Source organism: Parus major, chromosome 4, assembly GCF_001522545.3.
Source record: "Parus major isolate Abel chromosome 4, Parus_major1.1, whole genome shotgun sequence".
Lineage (NCBI taxonomy): Eukaryota > Metazoa > Chordata > Aves > Passeriformes > Paridae > Parus > Parus major.
This window is the reverse complement of record NC_031771.1, coordinates 43364138-43389059: the sequence shown is the minus strand read 5'-3', so window position 1 is coordinate 43389059 and position 24922 is coordinate 43364138. Positions and strand designations below refer to the sequence as shown.

The 24922-nt window shown below is 35.3% G+C and overlaps 1 protein-coding gene across 11 annotated transcripts in view; it reads right to left on the bottom strand.

The window, feature by feature from the left end:
- Positions 1 to 24922, bottom strand: part of FRYL (FRY like transcription coactivator) — a 161955-nt gene that overhangs the window by 36104 nt on the left and 100929 nt on the right. For 8 of the 11 annotated variants that reach the window (XM_015624289.3, XM_015624287.3, XM_015624280.3 and 5 more), the window contains 22 exons: positions 24367 to 24491; positions 22168 to 22225; positions 20692 to 20783; positions 20187 to 20359; positions 19635 to 19795; positions 19014 to 19124; positions 17976 to 18130; positions 17646 to 17745; positions 16374 to 16542; positions 15344 to 15603; positions 14041 to 14181; positions 12689 to 12857; positions 11516 to 11600; positions 9614 to 9726; positions 7142 to 7292; positions 6702 to 6805; positions 5942 to 6127; positions 4160 to 4364; positions 3193 to 3314; positions 2549 to 2739; positions 1765 to 1859; positions 147 to 754 (listed from right to left, as the gene is read on the bottom strand). In XM_015624289.3, coding sequence (XP_015479775.1) covers positions 147 to 754; positions 1765 to 1859; positions 2549 to 2739; positions 3193 to 3314; positions 4160 to 4364; positions 5942 to 6127; positions 6702 to 6805; positions 7142 to 7292; positions 9614 to 9726; positions 11516 to 11600; positions 12689 to 12857; positions 14041 to 14181; positions 15344 to 15603; positions 16374 to 16542; positions 17646 to 17745; positions 17976 to 18130; positions 19014 to 19124; positions 19635 to 19795; positions 20187 to 20359; positions 20692 to 20783; positions 22168 to 22225; positions 24367 to 24491 — 3574 coding nt within the window. The remainder of the gene's footprint in view (positions 1 to 146; positions 755 to 1764; positions 1860 to 2548; positions 2740 to 3192; positions 3315 to 4159; positions 4365 to 5941; positions 6128 to 6701; positions 6806 to 7141; positions 7293 to 9613; positions 9727 to 11515; positions 11601 to 12688; positions 12858 to 14040; positions 14182 to 15343; positions 15604 to 16373; positions 16543 to 17645; positions 17746 to 17975; positions 18131 to 19013; positions 19125 to 19634; positions 19796 to 20186; positions 20360 to 20691; positions 20784 to 22167; positions 22226 to 24366; positions 24492 to 24922) is intronic. The other 3 variants (XM_015624281.3, XM_033513947.1, XM_015624292.3) reach the window with 1 other exon arrangement.

Genomic DNA, 24922 nt, shown 5'->3' with positions numbered 1-24922 from the left:
CCCACTATGTAGCAGTGTAATATGGACAACTGCAGAAAGCATTTAATGGAACTGTTTCTTTAAGGCATGTGCACAATTGCTAGTGATTTTCACTCCACTTAATTAGATGAAAAAATATATTTTTATCACATATTTACTAAAGATACCTGCTAACTGAGAAGGATCCACCAAAGCATGCCGGGAAATTGTGATGAGTTTACTGAGGAGATGAACTGTCATTTCTTGTGTAGAGGCTGAAGTGAAGCCTTTCAGAAAAAGCTGCTGAAGGCCTGGAAAGTTATTCCATTTCAGTTTATTCTGCACCTTTTCTATCTTTTCCCGACTCTCTGATTTATCCAGAGGCATGTGAATAAGAAGCTTGTTGAGTAGTTTGAGAGCCAGAAGGTATTCATACTCATAATCTGACTCCAGCAACGAAGCTGCAATCCAAAATATGGTGGCCATCAAGTTGACAGGGTCAGTAGTGGGCTGCACATCATACATCCCTCCCTCTCTAAGGGAGGAAAGGCTTCTAGTCCTTGCCAAACTTCCACCATGATTTATCCTTCCATCCATTATATCCAGTGTGTTGCTCCGTCGCCGGTCGCCTCTCCGCTCACTGATTAAATTCAGTCTCAAGGAATTACTCCTTGTGTTGCTGTAGTATCCCAAACAATTGCCACTATTAATGGGACTTGTGCTTAGATTTATCTGTCCAGTGCTTTTTCTATTAGCTGCATACTTGTTTCCCATTACAGATTCATGGTATGAGGTTCTAAAATAAAAAGCAGTATTACATATTGTTACATGCAAAATCCTTTAATAACATAGTTTAGAAAAAGGGAATAAAGAAAAAAGATGTCACACTAATCACATACACATGCAGTGAATAGTCTGGCTCATCACCCTAAGAGTATTATAATACATGTAAATACAGGATTTATGTATCTATTATTAAAATATCCTTAGGGCATAAAGACAAGATTGCAGAATCCTGTAATCTTTTCTACCAAATCTATTTGTCAGAGAAATCCCAGAATACCATAAGAATTACAGCAAAATCAGAAAAATTAACCCATAGCCTGTGAAAGATTATGTGTGATAGCATCCCAAATTAATTAAAGATGTAATAAAAGTAGAGAAATCAATGAATTGATACAATTATTACCATGTATTTGTCTGAGGTATCTGACCTAGGAAATCCAACACCTTCCTATTCTGATGCTGAGAAATTGAATGTATTCCTAGAAATCTCAGCATTTTCAAAAACTTTGTGAGAAAGTCAAACAAATATAGATGTCTGTACATTTGGGGATCTTTTTTCAGTTTGATAAAAAGTCATCAAGCTAAACATTCAAACTGTAATGAGACACATAAATGACTCAGACTGTTCAGTAACACTTCTTACATACCAACAAAAAACCTGAGGCCTAAGACAGACCAACATTAGCAGAGCCTTTAAATTCAAGAAGTTTAAGAATAACTGGCAATATTTCAGAACTGAGCTATAAGGAACCCCTTGAACACCATTTTACAAAATTAAATTGAACCCAAGAGGGTAAATCAGAAAGGCAATAAGATATCCTTTTCAGGAAATCTAGATTTTTACAAGTTTTGCTTGAGGCAGAATGATAAAAATATACCGGAGCAAGCAATTTTGCTTATATGGATACAATTATTCTGCAAAGATGACAAGAAATTACTTCATTACATTTATAATACAGATTTTTAATAATTCAAATGCATAAAAATGCATAATTAATATTGAATAATAAAAAAACTCACTGAGAAAGGGCAGAAAGCAGATCATAATGCTTCATGGTTTCAGCCAATGTATCAATAGCAGATTCTAAAGTCAAAAGCAGCTCTATGACGAAACCCTGGGGAAAGCCACAGGCCATTATAAAATATGCAATATGCACAAGGAAGATCACAGAAAATCTACTGAGTAGCAATATAAAAAATAAAATCAGTATCAGTTACTCAATTATTTCATGCTTCAATTAGAACACAATCCTCATGAGACCGCTCAAGTTAGCAGTAAAGCTTTAAGACAAGGAAAAACTTCAATTTATTTATAAGCATTTACTGAATTAATTCTGGTCTGTATTGTTTTTAAGGATGGACTGAAGGATGAAGTAATTCAGACTCATTTTACAATATGAAAAGATTAGATACACTCTTTAAGATGTACAATGACTTTAAGTTGAATGTTTGTTAACACCTTATCAGGTAAAGTTCTTAACAAAAGAAAACAAATAATTTCTTATATGGCTGATCTCAGTATTCTCTAACAATGAAAGAAGTGGTGTCTATGGGAAACAGATTTATCAAAACCTCTGAAGGAGCCTATCGCTCCTAGAAAAGAATGTGCACAACTTTTCCTCAGTTGATTAGGTGAAATTCAGGAAGTATCATGATTAAAACTGTGTTGATATTTGAAATATTTAAAAATAAAATGCAACTGAATAAAACAAAGCTTTCAAATTTCGCCATCATTGAACTAATGCATGCACATCATTTAGGCAGACTTAGCTTTCTAATTAAATGGGGGCAAAATTTCAAATACCTGAGCTTCTTCTCCTGCATCTCCAACAGTTTCCACTAGTCTGGAGAGAACATCAGAAAGTGTAGATGGAGTGAGAGGCTGCTTCAGAGCCCTGAAAATCTGAAAGGACCTCCCAGCATAATGGCGAGAGGAACACGAAAGCGCAGTTTGCAAAGCAACTTCACTGAGACGATGTTCCAATTGATATCCTCCTATTAAGGCAAATAAATATTCTAGCAACATGGCTTTTTGTTTTTCAAGTGCAAGAAATCCACTTGAATTTACTGAAGAGTAAATTGCCAAAGTCATTCCTAAATTTAAAATATTCTCACATCCTCTATATTTCTCTCAAGAGGTATTAGTCTCAAAAATCTTTACAGGAATACAAACACGTATTCCAAATTTTTAATGCTAGAGAGTCTTGCAGACAACAAAACATTTATGATTTGAATATTAAGTGTTCACAAGAAATTATAAGATAATATTTAAATCTGTCATAACAGAAACATGAACTGAATTGTGCAACATACAAGAAAACTCTTATTTAGAAGCAGTAATTATCTAGTGATTTTATAAGTAATCTATGTGTTTACAAGTATTAAAAAGCATTTATTTAGTTTGCAGTCTCGCACATTTGATCATGTATTGTCTGTTTTCTAACATACCTGAGCTAGACTGTTTAAATATAGATACCACATGCTTTAAAAACACAGTTAACTGTTCAGCACTCTTTATATTAGGGTTCTTGGCCGAAACATCTTCATGATTCCAAAGTGGGCCTCTTTTCCTAAAAAATATAAAACTAGAGTAAACAGAATATAAAACATAACCTTTCTCCTTAATATTATTTAAATTAAACTCAAACAATAAGGTTAATTGCAAAAGAATCTACTATGTACCACATAAAAGAAACCACCTAGAAAGTGCAGTCACAAATTGGAAAGAATTTTGACAGCTGACCAATATTATAAAATATGCAAGAAGTTAAGACAAAGTGAAAAGCAATGTATCAGCTCCAACTGAAATAACTAGGTAAGAAAATGGAAGAGATGTTCTCTGGTGTAGTTTTGGTATAATAGTTCTCTAAAAAAGAACCAGTACAACATTGTGCACTTCCTAACTCCTTTCTTCCCAATTCCTTTCCACTGATAAACAACACTATTATAAATTTAGGATGAGGTAAAGCAAAACTATCAAAAGCATGGAGAAACAGGTAGAATTTCAGATTTACAGCACCTTGAAAGCTTAATATAAACTATCATACAAACTGCAAAAATGTGGATGATTTTATCAATGTCCTTTGCAACAAATCCTTCATTTTTGAATAGTCAGCTCTCTACTACTAGGTAAGCCCTCAACTACACACAAATCTTGCAGCTCCCCAATCATCTCAATGTATTCCTGCCCTAATATAGAATAAAACATAGCAAAATACTTTTAAACAGACAGGATTTGAAAGGGTGGTCAAAATTCTCTGAAAGTGTTGGAAAGTTAGAGCTTTTTATATGTGTATCATGTAAAAACACTTACTGGTGATAAAACAGAGAATTAGACTACATAATGCTAAATAGCAAGAGGTTTGCCATTTTTCCACAAAATATGTCTTGATAAATATAAAAACTGAAATCTTACCTTGAGGTAATAAATTCTATAAGAGTTTTCACTTTTTCATCCTGCTCTACTGAAATGTCAACCTCATTGAGGATTGTGGTGTGCAGTTGAGAAATGGCAGAACTTGTATTTCCTAAACTGATGCTAGAAGAGGTAGAACTTGAACTAAGCCCTGAGTCTGTCATTGGGGAGGGCTGGTAGTCAGGTATAAAATCATGAACACCTGCTGAAATTGAAACAACATGATCATGCACTTTTAAGTTGACAGTTAATATTAAGTATATAAAAAGAAAAAATAGCCCTCTAAAAAGATCAATAACTTAGTAAATGTAATGACAGCACTTAAAAGAGAATAAATTAATGGATACAATAATTTCAGTGAAATCAACAAGTCTCATATATGCAAATTCTTCATATGACTTATAGGAACTTTAATTAGGAACAGCAAGATCCGTTTTTAAAACCCCTGTACTATTCTTGGCTTTGTACTAATAGTATGAGAACTCATCAGCTTCTGAGGCATCTCAACTTAATTAAAAAAATTATACAGACTATTTCCTACTAATAAGCAGATAATTTTTTTTCTTAAAACCCAGTCCCAGTGTAACTGACAGTACTCAAAATCAGGGAACATTAAGTATTATCTAGTGAATGGACTAAGCAGAGCCCCTGTGGCTGTACAAAGTTTCTCTGAAGTTAGTTTAATCTTGTGGCAAGGAGATTTTTCTCTTCTATATAAAAGAGCCATGTGCCAATAAAATACAACTGAAACGACTCCTCGCATTGCCCTTCTATCCATCTATGAAGGGCTGAGAGAAAGTAAACTACCAAGAAAAACTGGCAGGGCCCTTGACCACAACAATTGTATTTAAATAAGCTTGAGATTCACTAACACATCACAAGTTTTCACTATAGAACCACAGAGTTTGGACTTGGGTATTTGAGCTTAGCCAGCTCAAATAAAATATAAAATTAGCTTGTACAACCTTGTGCTAGGCATAGATGTCTGTAAACACCTTATCCTAATACCCAGCTGGAAATGTTTGATGCTGACCTTATTCTAATTTCTCTCAGACATCTTTGTTTTATTGTGTCATGTTTTGACAGTTTTATCCAAGCCCTTAAAGATTAGGAAGGTAATTCACAAATCAGATGTCTACTTTTGCTAAGCAATAAAACCATTGCTGGTGTGACCAAAAGAGAACAAGCAATTGTATGGCAATATGCTGCCACCTACTGAAATAACATGAAATATTAAATGGTAAAAAACCAAACTATTTCAATAGAAATTACAATACAGTCTCACCATCGGAATATTCCCTTCATAAAGGGATGCATAGAAATATAGAGTGTACTGTATAACTACAATACTGCAAAATTAAGGTGAATATTAAAAACTAGTATCTCAAAAAATATTCTGATAGCCAATAAAGAATGCAATCACAAGCTGAAAAAAACCTGGAAATTTTAACTTGCTATAAACAAGAAAGAGATGTATCTTCTTGGTTTTTATTTTCAAAGGCATCATAAAAACTGCTGTATTAAAGTTTCAAAACACAAAACTCCCTCTTTGAATTCCTCTACTATTCATCATATCAACTGTGCTCCCTACTTTGATGACTGAGCACAAAGTGCTAATAAGAACTCTATTCATTTTGACTTCATTAAAATCCAAAGAAATACATTTTAATGCCAAAGCCTCAGGAAAATATTACAAACAACAGAAATCTTAATAATGCCTGTAAGAAGAAATAACTTCCCATATCATTTCAACAAGCAACATGCAATAAATCAAAAGCATACCTGTGAAAGTGTAATCTAAGTGGGTCATTTGCTTGACAGTGAGCACCCTAGACTCATTGAACTCTCTGTTTCTGAGTAGGACAGAAGCAACAGACTGGACATTACTGCCAGAGCCCATCACTATCAGTAGATGCAAAAGTAGTCGTTTACAATGCTCATAGACTTCAGGGTGACCGTGGTCAAAACCTAACACAAAAGGAAAACAGCAAGGCTTTTTGACATTCAAAGGGCATGCTGAATTACATTATTTAAAAAAACAGCTCTATTCAAATTGATCTGTAATACTTTTCCAAACAACAGATATAGAATTCTCTAAGCAATATTTTTTCAGTGCTTCAATATAGAAATAACAGCATACAGTTTAACAAACTGTCTGTTGATCAGACTAACACATATCTGATAATCCCATGCAAGGCTGAAGTACAAAGTAATCTTAAGAAGAATTTTAAGTAAGAACTTAAATCTGTGCTCTGTATGAAAATTATTACCCTTAGAAACAGAAAGGAAAAAACCTGAATTTTAGTGTGTCTTCTACAAGAGGTTAAAGTGACTCCAAAAGAAAGTTCCTTAAAACAACTCAAAAAACCCCCTTAATTACACTAATTAAGCTGAAAGCTATTTAAGTGAATTTTAAAAAATACTGTAAATATTATCCAATTATTGGGATTTCAATACAATGGCAATACTTAATTTAACTATCAAAAACAACAGCTGAGAATCCCTCAGGTTACTGTATGTATTTCTGTAAGAAGTTAGTTACCTATAAAAATTGCATGAAGCAAAAGATGCAAGTATCCTCCCCATTCCACCTTTACACTGTGGTCAACTATCAAATCAGTCAAAAGAATCACTGCTATATTGCATCTAAAACAAAGAAAATAGTATGTTAGAAGAATGTAACAGGAACTTAATGAAGAGCTGCAAAGAGCTTCATATGCTTCTAACTTGTAGTCTTCAGTCTATAACCATTCACAAAGTTGTGTTATAAGGGAAAAGATGAATGCTCATAATAAAAACAGAAACACTTTAATCCTTCACATTAAAAGGCTGAGTAATCTCAAATTGCTAGACCTGTGAGTAAACCCACAGAAAACAAATGTATTATCAACTGTCTTTTAATTTGATATCTTCAAATTACTGTATTTGTGAAACACAAATGACAACACAATGAAGTGCCACTGGAATTGCCAAAACAGCTACCTGTGAAGTGACATGCCCGGAGGAGAAGTTTCAGGCAAGTAATCCACCAGTGGTGACCAGCAACCTCCAGAAGGTGGGAAAGGGAGAGGCTCTCCTTGATTGTGCTCCATCACCTTCAACCGCCAGTTGGAATACAGAGGCATTGAATCACCTAACACAACAGAAAATTAAACCATAAATATAATTACAATGCATATTTCTGTATGTTACAGTCTTCTGAAGAAATATTTTTAAATTCTTGAAAAACTGAGATCTAGGAGAGGGGAAGGGGAGCCAGCTGTAAACAGCAGTAGTTGGGCATAGTTTTTTAAAAGAAATAAAGTGGTTACTTCTTCTAGTATGATTCTACAGAAGTTACACACATACCAGAGTAAGATGCTATTGAATAAATTCATAAAAACTATGATAAAAGACAAAGTGATCTGATGTAATTTCCTTGAATTTCAAACCTTGCACCAGATAGGGAGTTAATTAAGGCTGGGTCCTAAGATTTAACTGAACTCATCTTGAAGAGCATTTCATTAAAAGCTAAGGAAGCATTCTTCAAGAACACATCTTTACAGGTCTCACAGCAAAACCCCACCAGTGCTATGTGGGAGATAATGCTGGCCTGATTCATGGGTAACCTGGAAATTACCACTTTTACAACAGCATATCCCATCCGACTTGATAAAAGTTACTGCTCAGAAAATCAGTAAATTTGTCAAGAAAGCACAAAAAGACATTTAGTTTTTTATTAAGCAAGCTTCAAAAGTGCAAGAAAAACATCAGGAGTTTGGTATGAGAGTATACTGTGTTAACACACCAAAAATACTTTTCTAGTTTAAAAGTTGTTTTGGACTTCAGAACTATCAGTCAAGATTAGAAACAAGGAAACTGCCTCAACAGTTCAACGTTTCATTGATTCTACCAGCTTTGTTTGGAAGTATAGCAGCATAAGTTTCAGATGTTCACACATGTATCAGCTCATTATCACCCTCTCCAATGGAAGCGACAAACTTCTTACTGATGGAAAATATAAAACATCATCCAGCTCAGGATACTCAGTGTTGCTATCACAAGCAGCAAACAAATCCAAAATTCACTGCAGCTGTCATTCTGGATAATGCCTATCCACGCAGTAATAAACACTCTGGCTGACCAGAAATTACTGACCCAAAGTTTAGCAGATTCTGCATTAGTATGTCCAGCCCTTGCAACAATCTTTGTAGAGGACATTAGGTCTCACCTCCTTGACAGAGGCAGTAAGAACCACATATTCACTTAACCTTCACAGTGTGCAAAGAAGCAGTCATTGAGGATCAGAAGATCCTAATGGACTCTTGTTGCTTCAATAATGTTGCTTCAATCCAAAAATGGATAGGATAAGTTCCATACTGACATCTAAAGCTCCAAATGCAGAAGTTTACATCCTGTTGTTCAGTCACACGAGAAAATTAAGGAAAAGGCAGTGTTGTACTGTGTGCTGTAACATGCCCAAAAAACTTAACCAGTAGTAAAATCAATGCTCAGTTAAAATTGAGTGAAATCTAAGTCTGTGGGACCACAAGCACGACTGAAATATATCTGATTATCCCATGCAAGGTGAAGTACAAAATGATTTAAATTACTAACAACCTGTTAGCTGAAACAAGAGTTTCAGTCAAACAACTGCTCTGACCAAGCACAAAAAACCCACTAATGTAACATGTCATTTACTACCTGACTGACCACTGTCCTCCTTTTTGCCTGATTACATGACCTGTTTGCCTTTCCCTAGCATTGCCATGGTGATTTGTATCTTAGGCATTGGTAGAGAAGTAGCCACAGTTAATGGGCCTCTGTTAAGGAAATCTTTCCAAAATTGTAATTGAGTTTCAGGAGAAATTTTTATCTCTTTCCATACCTCTGCATCTCAGAAAAAACAAAACACAGATCACAAAAAATAACCCAAAACACCTTTTCAAAACCATCTTGGAAATTAGATGTACATAAAGAGAACTTTTTTCCTTGCTATATTTTCCTTTGCTATGGCTTCAAAAAGTTTAGTACCCTTTTTTAAATAAGCCAAGGAATGCTATCGTTTAAAAGAACAATTACTTGAAATTTCCTTATTTCAAAAAAATTACTTTTCCATTGCCTTTTTTTAAATCTCATCATCATCCTGCTCTTCTCTGTTTCTTGTGCCTAACTGTCAAAGAAATAGAGTAAAACCATTTCATTTAGGAAAATGTTCTCAACTCATTCCAGAGAACAACAAAAAGAACAAAGTGTATTATCTTCCTTGAATATTTTATTGCAGTCAAATGTATGCTAGGCTTCAAATAGCAGTAATAAGATGGAGGAAGATAAAAAAAACCTCTGATTTTTAATATGTTTATGAAAAAACACTGATAATACCAATTTCTTTATGTTCCACAACCTTCAGAAGAAGTATTAACTTGTTAAAATTCTGTGTGGTATTCATAAACATTTTAAAATAAAGAATATTACTTTTTTCCTCTTCATATGATCCTCCAGAGCTGCTGCTGTAGCGAGATTCCAGTCTGTGGTGCTGGCGGTTTAAGTTGCTGTTCAACCCGCTGTAGATGTCTAGGTGTGCATAGCTGTAGGTGCAAAGAAAGCAGAATTTGTAACTGACATTCTATGACAAATGTTAATCATGGTCTCTTGTACAACTTGTATCTTGTAATCTTGTATCTCATGTACAACTGTATTTCAGCAAAACTCTTATACAAAAAATAATTCATCTTTTACAAGGATAATCAACATGATGCCAAACCACCTCAGTTGTGTAAGACATACCTTCTCTAGCAACACCAGATAAGGGGATTCAAAGAGATTATCCACTACCAATTGTATTAGTGTTCCATCATTTTCACTAACATTTAAGCACATTAAAATATTTGTTACCATTTTACATAAGTTCTCCTCATTCTTGAACAAAATAAGGAAATCTGTATGTGATCTGGCAGAGGCATATGCATGTATACACACACAAGTGTCCAAGATCCTACCTTGCTAATCTGATGAACCATAAAAAAATCAGAGAAATTAAGAGTGCTAAAAGCACCATTACCAAACTATTTCTATGTAAGTTTTTAAATTCTCTCCTACTGGCAAGTCCAAGATGTACAGGGTACATGTCATCAAGAATCATATACCTGGGGAGGTTTAAAACAACCCTACAGTATATGCAAAAACTCATAGAGACTTTCAAAACTGCCTTCATTACTTTACAAGCTTCTTCAGCTTGAGCCCCCAGAGCAGCCAAGTACTTGTCTGTGCCTTGCCAGGCTGAATTCTGAACGACACCTCACATTCCAGGTTTCTGTGATTTACTATCACACAGCTCACTTCAATTTAATTTAAGTAATGGCATTGCCTCTCCCAATGTATTTACTATTCTACCTATATTGGCATAATTATCCTAGGAAAAAAAAGGAAGTGTCCAACTAGGAAATTATAGCCAAACTGTAACTATTAAAGCTCTCCAAAAAGTTATCAGAAATTCATTTGCAAACTTACAGCCTGGCTGCTACTCCACAGTAATGGCATACGTGTACACTTTTTCCTCATGCTAATTACAGAGTCTCCACTCCCATTTCACTTCAAGGTTAGCTATCCATATTAACACAAAATGACAGCTCCAAGTACACAGCCTTAAGTCTATATCAACTGTTGGCTTTCCACCAGCCTCCGTAACAGTCTGCCAAATTTCTCCAAAAGATTATGTTTAAATAGCTCAAAAATTAGAGGGGAGAAATGTGTTTTAAAATTACTGTAAGGTATCTTGACACAGATACCAGACATCTGAACACCTCAATTAGGGAAAATAAACTAGCTTGCAATACAGAGGCACTGTTAATTTCCAATGAGGTAATAAACTAATTTGTGAGTCATAAAGTAACAGAATGACTTGGGTTGGAAGGGACCTTAAAGATAATCTGGTTCCAACCCTCTGCCATGGGCAGGAACACCTTCCACTAGACCAGGTTGCTCAGAGCTCTATCCAGCCTAGCCTTGAACACTTCCGGAGATGAGGCATCCACTTCTCTGGGCAGTGTGCTCCAGTGTCTTACCAACCCCACCTTACAGTACAACTGCTCCTATGTGAACATCTACACAGTCCAGTGTAATAGTAGCTACTTTAGGCACCACCAACAACATAGCTGTACCAATACAATGCCTGACCTGCAATCGAGTTCAAGCTACAATTGAAGCTGCTGCTGTTAATCCCAAATAGTATTCCAGTTCTGTGAACATGCATGACATTACATGGATTAGAATCCCTGCAATGCAGACATACCTGGAGCTGCTGAGATGAAGTATTTATAGTACCTAGCAGGAATTCCTGTAATTCAACTAATAACTGCTCTTTGAGGAGATACTTACTTCTCTTCAATACTGTCTTTCATGTGTTTACTGTCAGGGTTGCCATCTGTGGGAGCCACCATTGTATTGCTACTAGAAGTGGTACCTGTGAATTATGGACAAGGGAGAAGGTTGGTCAATAAAAAGGAAAAGTAGTCTTAAGCACTACACCATCACCCTTATTTACTGCTCCTTGCCCAGAGCCCTAATCAGGTTTATTCTACAGCAATTGGCACAAATACAAACTGAGCCATACAAACTACTTTCTTATGCAATAAAGGATTATGAGCTGCTACCATAATTTTAATAACAGGAAAAAGTAAAAATAATCTATTCCAGGAATCTCTAACTCTTCAATGTAAATTAAGCACAAAGTTCTTTAAGCTATACCTAGAGACCTATTGCCTTTTTTCCTCTATTATACATCTCATAGTAGTCTGTAAAATGTAGCTGGACTTTGTTATCCAGTTAATTCAAACCACAAACAGATTAAGGATTAAAATCTAATAGCCCGTGGTTAAGCTTTTAAAAATTTTCTTTTAGGAGAAATTTGCAAGCATCACACTGAACTGACAGCCACAGCTGGAAGTGATTTTGTACCCTTCCAGACTTTGCTATTCTAAATGAAATTAAGTACAAGAGCCTCAGAATTTTTTTTCACATTTTTTAAACACTTTCAAGAACAAGTGAAAATGCATTCACCTTGTGATCCAGATTACACCACATAATAGGTCCAGGCTGCTTCATAATATTGACAAATTTGCACCACAGAAGTTAAGGCCTTGCTTAGATACCCTCCCCACATCCATCTGAGTCTTTTGCAGCTAAATTTGACCGATGGATACTCCACTAAAGCAAGACCACTTTTCCCCACACTACTCTGTATGTTCTTCAATTGAAGCATGAAGTAGACACTTCTGGTATTTTCAGCACTTTGGGCTTTTTTTGATGATTTATTTATTGTTAACAATTACTATAGAAATTTTCTCAAGTAAATGAACTTAAATCCTCTTGAAACAGTTCCAATGGATGCAGTTTGTGTCTGTAACAGAGCTTAAAGTATTTTTAGAAACAGAACCTTGCACTCCTATTGAATATTTGCAAATGCACCCCAGAAGAATAACTGATTGATAGCAGCATGTTTATAATTGACAATAATAACAGTTGAAGTTAGTTAAGACAGTAAATGCTTACCTGAAGTGACAGAAGGGATTTTGTAACTGGATGTAATGCGATAATAAGGTGGATTATCCATATGGGTGACTCCTGAACTGACAGGATCTGTAAGCTGAAGTTCACTCACCAGCTCTTCTAGTAGTTGCATTGTTTTGTCTCTACCCAAATAAACAATTACTTTCTTTACCTGCCATTAAAAAAAACAATAAAAAATATATGTTTATATTTATACTTAGAGATTAGAATACCACAACTTGTTACAATTAGTATCTACTTGCACTGCGAGGATACACGAAACTTAGTCTAGTTCTAAAAGCAACCAAAGTTGCTTCTCCAGCTGTCAATAGCAGCAAGCATGGGAAACATATAACAGTAAGAAAGTAAATCTGAGTTCCAGTCTTCTGACAAAAAAGCTTGAGAGTATGTCTTCTGAAAATTATTTAAGCAGGAGATTTTCTTACAAAGCTTCTAGCAGCACCTGAGATCAATACTGGAATGAATGTATTCTGATGTAATTTCTTTTTGATATTTCACAGTTCTGTTCTATACTATTTATTTTACTGCAGTTATCATATTTTTCTTCATGCTATCCTGCAGTGCTCTCACATACATTTTCACATAAAATAATATTGGTTCTGATGGTGCTTGGGATGGTTGGTGGGGATATTTTGGTATAATACTTGGTCATGAAAGAATGATGCTCTACAGAGTATAACTGGTACTTTATTTTCCTGGTATTATCTGTCTGCTTTTTAGGAATATACTAAATTATAGCATGGGAAAAATTGTTTAGTGTGTACTCATAATAAAATTAATCCAAGTTTATCAAAGATTATCTTATTAATCTAAATCTATCTTAAGATTTCTTTTTTATGACAAAGGAAAATAAAATGCTAAGACATATGTAGAATTTTAGTAACTCTTTTGCATTTTTTAATATTTAATCATTAAATATGGTCTATGGTCTTCAATTTTGACAGCTCATAAGTGGTAAGACAGCTTAGTGGACTGTTTCAGACTAATGGTCCTCAGCATATCAATAAGTTGTCTTAAGGAAGCCTCAGCAATCTTTAAGGTGAGATACCCTCTCTCATTAATTTCCCTTCTGAAGTCCATTCCATGAATGACAAATTAATTGATTTAATTTATTGACAAATTGATTCTGTAATTTTGACATAGATGTCCAAAGTAATGCAAACAAAAGAACTGAATTTGATTTGTTCATAGTATTAGTGGTCATAAAACACTGGGTGGAGATTTTGATGCCATAAATCCTATCTCACATTTTTGTTTGGCGATCTTTGCTGCTAGACATACTACTAATTTTTAAAATATCAATAAGCACCAATGAGAGATCTGTACATACTCACATAAGGCAAAAGGCTGGGTTCGCTGTTCACTCCACAAATACTGATCAAGAAGTGCAAAATTATTTTCAGATTCTTTGGCCAGCTGTCTGCCAAAGTAGTCCAGACATTTTCTATCTCTGACCAAGCCACTTCATCACCATACTAGAAAACAAAATAAATGTGTGTCCTGAAAACTCTATCAGAAAACACTGTACTCAGAAGTGATCAAGTGAAACAGGCTCTAGAAAAAAGAAACATAAATCCTGTAGGAAACTGTTGCCTTTTTAATGCTCCAGAATGATGCCTTCACAAAGGCATATTTTTAAAAACATATTCTGGAAATAGCTATTTCCTTTAATAGATATAAATGTATAAAAACTTATCTGAAGACATGTGTACATGCTATATATTTTATTGGTATATAATATATTAGACTGAGGAAGCTGGGCCTTTTTAGTCTAGAGAAGACTAAAGGGGGTCTTATTAATGCATATTAATATCTCAAAGGCCAAGAGGATGGTGCCAGACTCTTTTTGGTAGTGACCAGTAACAGGACGAATAGCAGTGGGCATACACTAAAACACAGGAAGTTCCACCTCAATATGAAGAAGAATTTCTTTCCATTGAGGGTGGCAGACCACAGGAATAGGCTGTTGAGGGAGTTTGTGAAGCCTCCTTCTCTGGAACCTAGACAAGTTCCTGTGAAACAGGCTCAGGGTGACCCTGCCTTGGCAAGGGGGTTGGTCCTGATTATCTCCAGAGCTCCCTTTCAACTCTAGAAATTCTGTGAAATTTAACAGAGAGCCAGTCGTTGCTGACAGTACTGAATAAAACTCCACGGACCACACACATTGACAAGAACTTCTAATAGTTCAAAACATGAGCTCTCATCAGTAGGATTCTCAAATAATAAGAGTTAATAAGAACCGTCAGGAGCATTGCATGTGAGCAATATTTCTTCTCTGTTGGAAGTAGCTAAGATAGGAAGGAGAGTCAACCAAGACAAGTTCCAAAACTCCACTTTGAGATCGTAAGTATACAGGCAGTTTGGTATTCTCTATCCAGCCAGACATCTATATTGCAAACCATCAGTTACATGCTGTTACTATACATAACAATTACAGTAACATTTATGTTACATATTACATATTTCTTCAAATACCTTAAAACCATAGGGTATAGTTTGGGTACACAAAGCACCTCCACAAACATGATGAGTAACTCTTGAAAGCTTGGTGACATAGTATCTCTGAACAGTGTTTTCTTGCATTCTAAACAGAACAATCCACTGAAACAAGGTAAGCACCTAAGTAATTAATTTTACCTTTGCAGTCATGTACATCAGATTGTTCAGAACCATAGCTGTAGCTTGTGGTGATCCCCAGCCTTCTCCTCGCAGCCATCGTCTACTGTTCACCATCATTTCTCTGTCTTTCAAAGAATCTTCATCATCTTCATCTTGCCGGCGAATGGTTGGCAAAGGTTTCAAATCTACCAACTCAATATTGTTCATCCATGGCAGCAGATAATGCAGCATCACCTGTCTCCCAGCTGGGTGAGCCGTTTGGATTCTCTGACTTACTTCTGCCAGTCAAAAATTAGGTACATACATGAGTTCCAAAACAATAATGAGAACTGGCCTGGTGATAACAATAACCATGAGCCCAGCACACCACACTGATACAATGTAATGCAGATACAGATGCAATTATTTTTAGGTTAGTTGACTAGTGCCATTTCATAATGATAAAGTCCACAGTCTTCAACAGAGCTAATTGAAGAAACTCCTGACAAACAGTATGTTGAAGAAATCACATTAGTATGTACATACATATATATGTGTGTGTGTGCGTACATATATTTCTCTAATTGAAGGAGGGAACTGAAAAACCTGTGGCATAAAAAATGTACAAATTTGGCAAAAAACACTTAAATTTTTTTTTTCCTTACATTAGTCCTAGTAGTTTTGGGTTTTTTACATTTATGTAAGAGGTTATTCTGCAATTGTTTAAAAATGCTACAGAACAATGTATTTAAGCAATCCACAGTAAACAGCACACTAGAAAGAACAACGAAAGTGATTTTAAAAAACAATTGCAAATTATGTTTATAATGTGATTTTCCATGTTTACTAGAAAGTCTGTAAAAGTCTGACTCATGTTCCTTCATCTTGAAAACATTTCAAACACAAATGAACAAAAACTGACACTTTTTTTGTCTCTATTTGATATGACGATGTTGTTGTCCTGATTTCAGTGAATTACATATAAATCAGTTAGTGAAAAATAAGAATGACACATTTTGTACAATGCTTTTGACTTGATGAAGTTTTTTGTTTTCTTTTAAAATCATACCTGAGAAGATGGCAAGGGTCAGTTCAGGATAAGTCCTTGCTAATTCTTCTGACAGTTGATAATATGACATGGAATACAAATGTGGTAAAGGAGAAGGCTGTCCCAAAACCCCATCCATCCGCTGAACTTCCAGTTTGTGAGCATAACGGAACATCTTTGGTTCCAAAATCTGCAACAGTAATGCTCAGAATTTGAAGCCAAGTATAGAGCTACTGTAGAAATTTTTATATAAGTCACTTCTTAAGTTAATATATCTACTCTCATTTAATGTTTCTTATCTATGCAGATCTCCATACACCTACAGCATTTGCTAACACGGTGGTAAATTAACAGAAGACAAGCTAAGATACAGTCCACTTGATGAGTTTCCAGCAATAAAGTTCCAAAATCTGCTTTCACAAAATATCATCTTAAATACAAATTTATCTATAATGAAATGCAAAATGTTATTTAACATTTGCATTTCCAAACAACACCAATTTTTGCTCATCTATGAGACATGGAGAAGAACAACACAATCTTTGATGTGGTAGAGATGCAGCAGGAGGCTAAAGCACTCTGATACTTTAAAAATCAATTTGGTCTGATCTTAAGAAGTAGTGTTCCCTTAAGAAGAAAGATGGGAATGATGTATCAATAAGGGTGCGACTTCAGTGACGACTCCACTGTTGAACTTAGCTGACAACAAAAACCTTAGAAAAAAACTCCAAGACTTAAGGTCCGAGCTACTATCAGCACAGTTTTTTAAACACTAATGCTGCCTTAAGCTTACCCCTACCTAAATGACCTCAGAAAGGAATATACAGAAATAAATAAAATGGTTAACAAGATTTTCACTGTCATCTCTCCACACAAACAGATAAAATAATGTTTGGCAAATGTGCAAAAATCGGAAATCTGTCTGCTAGCCCAGCAGACAGTGAAGGCTTGGGAAGCAATTTGCTTCTCTCTGAGTTGCATTTGTACAAATGGAGCTATGTATCACTCTCTTTCAGGGCCAAATCAAGAGATTCCTGATTAAGGTTGTTCCTTGAAAAAGCAGGTATTATGAAAATACAGGTCTTGAGTGCATGGAAACAGACAGACTTTCAGGGAAGTCTATTTGTGCCAGGTAAGGATCTGGCTTAACTATGTACTAAAATAGTGAAGAAAAAAACCCCCACATTGTATTTCGTTACTAAAGACAACCAAACAAAACCAGACTTTTTTTTAATATATAGGACAATTCTTATTCTAAAAGAAAAAAATAATAATCAGAATTAGCTTACAAACCTGCAACAGTTGCATAGCAACTTCATAGATAGCCCTAGTAGAATCAGCTGCTTTAAATAGTATCAGATTCAGGAGGGTCACTGTATCACACTGGTAATCCCTAGGAAAAAATGGCAAGTATGAAAAAAGTAAAATTTGTTTTTCTAAGATTTGAATTTATTTAAGTTTAATTTACAAGGAATATGACAGAGGAGAGAATAACATTTTGAGAAGTTTCTCTAGTAATACACATAGAGGTGATTTGTTCTCTATGGAAGCAAAACCCACAGCTCTACATGAAAGCACACTCTGAACATGGAAGTTTTAAAGTTTTGAAAAATGCTGTAGTACCTGTTTTGGAACACGCTGGCTATGGCTTTAAAGCAGCCAGCTGCTACCCGCTTGGAACCTGTGTAACACCGGTCAACGGCCCAGTACATGAGGTTACTCTGGTCAGGATTGAGTTCCAAGAGCAGCATGACTGCCTCGCAGCCTAGCTGGTGAACCTAGGGAAGAGTAAATATGTATTTAAAAATGTAGAAAAAAAGACCAACTTAAAAAATGGCATAAAATAGGGAAATGAATATTTAAAAAACCTGAAACCTTTGGGAACATAGAATCTGTTCCATCCAAAACCAATGACACCATAGCCTAAAGTAACAGAAGATAATTCTGTCACACTTTTTACTGTTCAACATGCACACAGTTATAAATCATTGACACAAATAACTAGGGCCCTACTGACACGTTTTTCCCTTCAGTTCCAAGGCTAGTTTGAGCTATTTACCATTTTTATGTCTTGCACTGAAACACTGTCCTGAAATCACTAGATACAAAGAAGCATTTAAATATATGCAGGAATTCTAGTGGGATACAAGGGATAGAGCTGCATGGAGACTTGCACCTTCCCTGGAATCAAAGTAGCCCACAGGAGCTGTACTTTTTGTAGTCCTAACATTATAGGGCAATAGAGGTTCTACCTTTAAAGCTTGCCTTACTGTTTAGATGAAAAGTTTGTTCTTACTAACTCCAAAGGACCCCAAGGAACTCTACAGTCGCACAAGATCTCATGTTCAAAATCTCATCCCCTTTAAATTTGTGGAACACCTGATTTACTACTACAACTTAACATGGTTCAGTTCATAAACAATATATAGTGCTTCACTCCTTATCCTTTCCTCTTCCATTCTGTTTCTCTGTTCTTACACTATGATTAGGGACTGCCTTCCTTAACAGGGTGAGTACACATGAAGGATAGTGCAAAGCCCTGCGCTAGTAAAACAGCTTTGAGCTAAAATAGAACATACAGGCTCTACTGTCTGCAAACTCACTGAAACGTGTTTGAAGGCACTGATGGTTGCAAAGTGACGTTGACATTGCCTGTATTACCTTTTTATCTTGTGAATCCAAAATATTATCCAGCCATTTGTATAAATACCCATCAGATGAAAGCCCAACATTGTCTGCAACAGGGCCACAACAGAGTACAGCAGACATAGCCTTTGGAAAGCAATTGAAAAACACATTTTAATAACTCAGATACAGGAAGTGCTTCTACTCAGACCATTAAAATATCAGATAACTAAATTCCAAGCTATTAAGAGAGGAGGACCAAGGGTAATAAAAATGCCTAATATTTTATTCAAGAAATTACTAAATCATATTTTTCTCATATTTTAAATACAAGGAAGGGTCAATACTAAAATGCTGACATACTGAAGAGTTAATACACCAGTCTCATTGATAATGTACATTTAGATGAAAGCTTTTAACTTAAGCAAATGAGAACTAAAGTCACAGGAAATGAACATTTAGTAGTAATCACAAGAAAATTCCATAGCAAATGCAATAACTACAGTATGGGAAAAGCTGAACTGTTATAAATACACAGAAGGAATAAAAAGGTGCCAAAACCTGGATGTGAAAACCACATCTAAAAAGCCCAAATGTTAAAATTTGCATCATGTTGACATAAAAATCTATTTCCAAAATTCAAAAATGTTAAAATACCTTTAATGCACAGTATTGGTGTCTGTTTATTCGCATGTTTCTATCACTGTATCTGTCCAGGGGAGTAAACATGATACTAAAAGGACCTGCCCAATGACTGAACAGCATAAATAGACTGTGGCGTAGACTCTGCTGTGGAAAGACACTTCTTCTCTGGTGTACTGTAAGAAAAGCCCACAGTTACACACACTCCTCTTGTAATTCTTCAAGATAAAGCATGTAACACAAACAGAACCACGATTATTTTAACACCATAATGCCTATCATCCTGTTTAATGTCAGCAGTGTACAAGAATAGGCTATTTATTAGTCCAGAGAACTCAAATACATAGACAACCAACAAGACTCTGCCAAACAGCACCAAAAATCTCACTTAAAAACTCATACTGCTAAAGTTATACTCAAAACTGATGTCACAAATTATATAAATAAAAGTATTCTGAAAGTTCAGATAAGAAGTGCCTTTTTATTTAGGTTCAGTTTGGTTGGTTTTGTTTTTTTTAAATGTACTGCATATTAAATAGAGTAATCAGAAGTGACATTTTTACATACCTGGAACATTTTGTATGATATTTGCCACTAAGGCACTAAAATGGCATCGAATATCTTTCAATGTATCAGAATCCTTTTCATTTTCTGCTTCTAGGAGTTGTCTTGTTAGATCAACATACTCAAGTAAAGTGTTGTTGAGGGAATGTGTTTCATTATCAAGGCCACCACTTGCACTGAACAAATAAAATAAATTTAGAAAATCAAAAAAGCACTGTAATTACATACAATGTTTGAAAACCATTATTTTTTTATCTTTAAAAAACCCTATACCCTCATCACTGCAAATACTTAATTCAAACTAATAAAACACAGAACAGTGACAAAGAACATGGGAGTGAGAAGGATTATAAAGCCAGCAAAATTCTGAGTTTCATAAATCTGTGTCTATTTATTTAGTAGTATACTGAAAGTCACTGATGAATTCTGCTTGCTTGTTATAGTGAGTCATAAATATATCAGTGACAATTCACAAACACTGACAACTTCTCATCTGTGCTGCCCCTACCTGTGACTAATGACGCCAGCATCTGCCAACAGTTCAAATATTCGTACTAGTTGTACTCGTAAAATATCTCGACGCCTGCGTCGTTTCATGTTCTGTCCATCAGAGGAAACACAAAATTAAATGAAGCAGAGGAAAAACTAAGTAGAAAACCAGAGTAGAATATGAAAGCACTATTATATCTGTACTACAACTGGCACCCGTTATCAGAGGCGCCAACTTTTTAAGGTAAGTTCCCAAAATTGCTAACAAGTTTAATAAACCAGACAGTGAACAAACATTTCCTCTGTTGCAGCTCTGAGATACACCAGGTTTGCTATTACATGTATTATCCAGATCATGGCTGTTGTCAGTCTCTTGTCACTATAAGTGACAACATATTAAACAATGAAGTGTGAAAGGCAGTCTTCCTACATGTTTTGAGGGAGGTGATTCTGTCTCTCTGTTCCACTCTCATGACAGCCCTCCTGGAGTACTGCCTTCTGGGGTCCACACAAGCACAGGAAGGACATGGACATATTGGAGTGGGTCCAGATGAGGGTTGCAAAAATGAACAGAGGGCTGGAGCACCTCTCATGTGAAGAGAAGCTGTGAGAGCTAGGGCTGTTCAGCCTGTAGAGGAGAAGGGTTCAGGGAGACCTCACTGTGACTTTTCAGTGCTTAAAAGGGGCTTGTAAGAATAATGGGGACAAACGTTTTAGCAGGACCTGTTGTGATACAACAAGGGGCACTGGTTTTAAACTAGAAGTGGGTATATTTAGACTAGATATAAAAATGACACTTTTTATGATGAGGGTGGTGAAAGTCTGGAACAGGTTTCCCAGAGAGGTGAGAGATGATGCTCCATCAGTGGAAACATTCAAGGTGAGGTTGATGGAGCTCTGAGAAATCTGATGTAGCTGAAGATGGTCCTGCTCATTTCAGGGTGGGTGGACTAGGTAACTTTTAAAGGTCCCTTGCAAACCAAAACATTCTATGATTTGTATGCAAGCCTGACACAACACACTACAGTGGCAGGAACATTTTGAAACAGAAGTGCTGTTCCTTTCCATCATTTTCATTAGAGCAGTCGGGTGACTTTTTTCACTAAAAGCTACCACCCCCAAACCCCACCAAATCAGGTGGACACTAAAACTCTATGTCATAGGTACCATGAATTGTGGGAATGTCACTGTTCATATAACTAAGTAGCAACTGTGTTAAACTATTTTTACGTTAAAGAAATTAAAAGAATGTGAAAAAGGTTACTGTATTTTTTCCTCATTTGAAATAAAATCTCTGATACAGGAATAACAGAGCTCAAACATGAAGCTCCTCTAATGTAAACACTTCACTATCATTTAAAAAAGCAACATTTCACCTTTTTATCTGTTATATTGACTGTTTTTACATGCACAAATTAAAGAAAATAACTAACATTTCTTCTTTGTGAAAAGTCAGTTAACACTGTACTGAGTATAATGGAAATTATTTTATTACCTCTGGCCTTCTTTCAAGTGCTTCCTTAATTATAGGATGTAATTCTTCTATTAGTTCCCTGAATTAAAATAATTAAAAGGATAAAAACAAACATTAAATAAACATCTCAACTGAAAAATATTTCTCAGGAACTAGTGTTGCATCACAAGTTAAAACACCCTCAGGTTTTCCTTATTTACCTGTAGCTTTTAAAATAGAAGTTTCCTAGAAAGGTATTTTCCTAATTTAAAGATGATTATTAAATAAATGTCTAAACAATTATCCCTAAATTTGCATTATCCAAGTATTATGACTTATTTCTATAACAAATTATTTTCATTTATTTTCATATTAAGGGCTTAACAAAGCCATATGGTGCAAACAGATATCATCGGGGGGAAAAAGATGTTGGCATCTTATCAGACAATGCCCTTTCACCTGTTACGATGCATTCAGTTGTTAATATTGGTTTTTAAGTAACAATACACTAACAGAAGTCAGACCAGCCTCTTTGAAAACTGAAACAGGTTTTGACACTGTGCTTACATTCCCTGTTTATTTTGAAGCTCCACAGTCTTTATTACTACTTGGTTCCTTCTGCCAAATTAAGATTCTCTTATGACTTCAAAAAGAGGCAGGGAAAGAAGATGAGTAGTATGGAAGTATGCAGACAAAATACTAAGGTAAAAATACATCTGGTTTGCTTTCATATTTGTTAACATAGTAACTACTGCCTCCAGATTTGTTGGAGTGGACATATTCTTCTACTTCCTGTGGTGATGTAATTGAGATATATCAAAAGCACAGACCACTTCAAGTTTTCTTGGTAAATGACTGACTCCTCTGATACCTCATGCAAAGTTTCTCCTTCAGAGAATGGGCCCAGGTGACCAGAATGCTGCACAAACTATTGTGGTGTACTCATTTACAAGTTAAACATTGTTAGATATTATTCTATATTTTCTTTCAAACATAGAAAAACCAGAAAATAATTTGGAAAAAACTTTTTTGTGCTAAAATATAGTAAAAGGTCAGCTTACAATGGAGATCAAGAGATAAATAGAAGAGTTAATATGATCACTTACACAAAACAAAACTACTACTCTAGTAAATTTATGTGGATTGAGTATATATATAATCTATAATGGATAAAGTTCCTGAATGGGAAGGAACAGTGCATAAAACCACAAAAGCTAAACACCAAATCAGTGCAGAGCAGCAATGGTGAAAGGTGGTCTACAGCTAGCATCTGGTGTGAGTACATGCACTGGATAGAGAAAAAATCTAGTCATAGAAAAAAAAACAAACAACATTCCAAATACAGAAACTATAAAACAGATGAGGATCAGATGTTTTTTTTTAACTTGCTGAATGAGTTGTTGCTAATTCAGAAATCAAAGATTTCTAGTAAAATTATCTCTGGAAGCATTTTCTAGACTTCAGAGCTGTTAAGCAGCTCTTTGGGATCATGGTATGAAGTCTTGCTTTACTCCTGGTAGCAAATAAAGTCAGATATTATATAAGATTATAAGATTATCAAGGGATATAAACCAGAATATGATAACTGAGAACCTGACATTAGATTCAATATTGGCTTTTTATCTGTGATAATATGGGACACAAGTTACTGGAGAGAAGCTTAATCTTATTCAAAACCAACAGTATTAGCAATCCCTGGCTCCTTTTGCAGAAGCAGAGTTGGTTGGTTGCTATGCATGGTACAACTTTATAACTCTCATAATAAGAGACTGACTGCTGTCAGAGAACATCTCATGGCCTTCTCAGGAGGTTTTCTTGCCCTCAGATGTTCTTTCTCTTCATTCATCCTCATAAAGAGTAATTGGCAGTACCAATAAGGACATTTTATCAACTCCTACAAACTTGATTCTAATTAATATTTCAAATGTTATTAGTTCACACAATCTGTTCTTTCAGATAAGGGTAGCTTTTAATACCAATAAGTTGCTTACTCTTTCCACTAACTTATTTTTCTTTTTGCAAGCATGACCTATACAGAAAATTCTTAAAATCTCTAACAAACTCTATCATGCCTCTAAATGCTAAAAAAGACAATGAGAATCAGTTGTCACAGCTTTTTAAAAATCCTTAAAAGAAAAAACAGAAGTAAAAAATAAATAAAAAGAAAAAAGAAAAAAATGAGCTTCAATTCCCCAGCTTTGTAAACAATTAACATAGAAATAGATGAAACACAACAGTTACCTAAAAGCTCCTGGGTTGGTCCTGCCAAGTCCCAGGACAAGAGATTCTGTAATTTCCATGCTCTCAGAGCGCATCATTGGAACTATGTGCTTGAACAGGGAGGAAGGGGATGGAATGCCAATAATCTATGAAAAAAAAAACGAAACAGAATAAAACACAATGAAGTAGTTACCTCAAGGTGCTGACTTGAAAACATCAGCTGTAATTTCACAGTCTTCTCACACTGGACCAGAGACTCAAAATGATAAAAGTAAAATTTATCTTTGACATGGAAAAGATTTTCTGAAATAGCAATAGCAAAGTAGTATTAACTATTTCTTGCATTGCTGAATTTTCACAGTCAGATGACAATAAATTGCACAACAGGGCATACAGATGCTTTGCACATTAATGTATCTGCCCTCCTTGGGGAACAAATAGATTTCTGGTGTCCAACTCCTTAGCCTCCCAAGATATTCTCAAAGACAACAAAGCCTTCAGTCTACAGTTTCTCAGACTTAGAGAAAGTATCTTTGTAACAAGTGGAACAGGCTGCTTTTGCAAAAACCCACTGCAT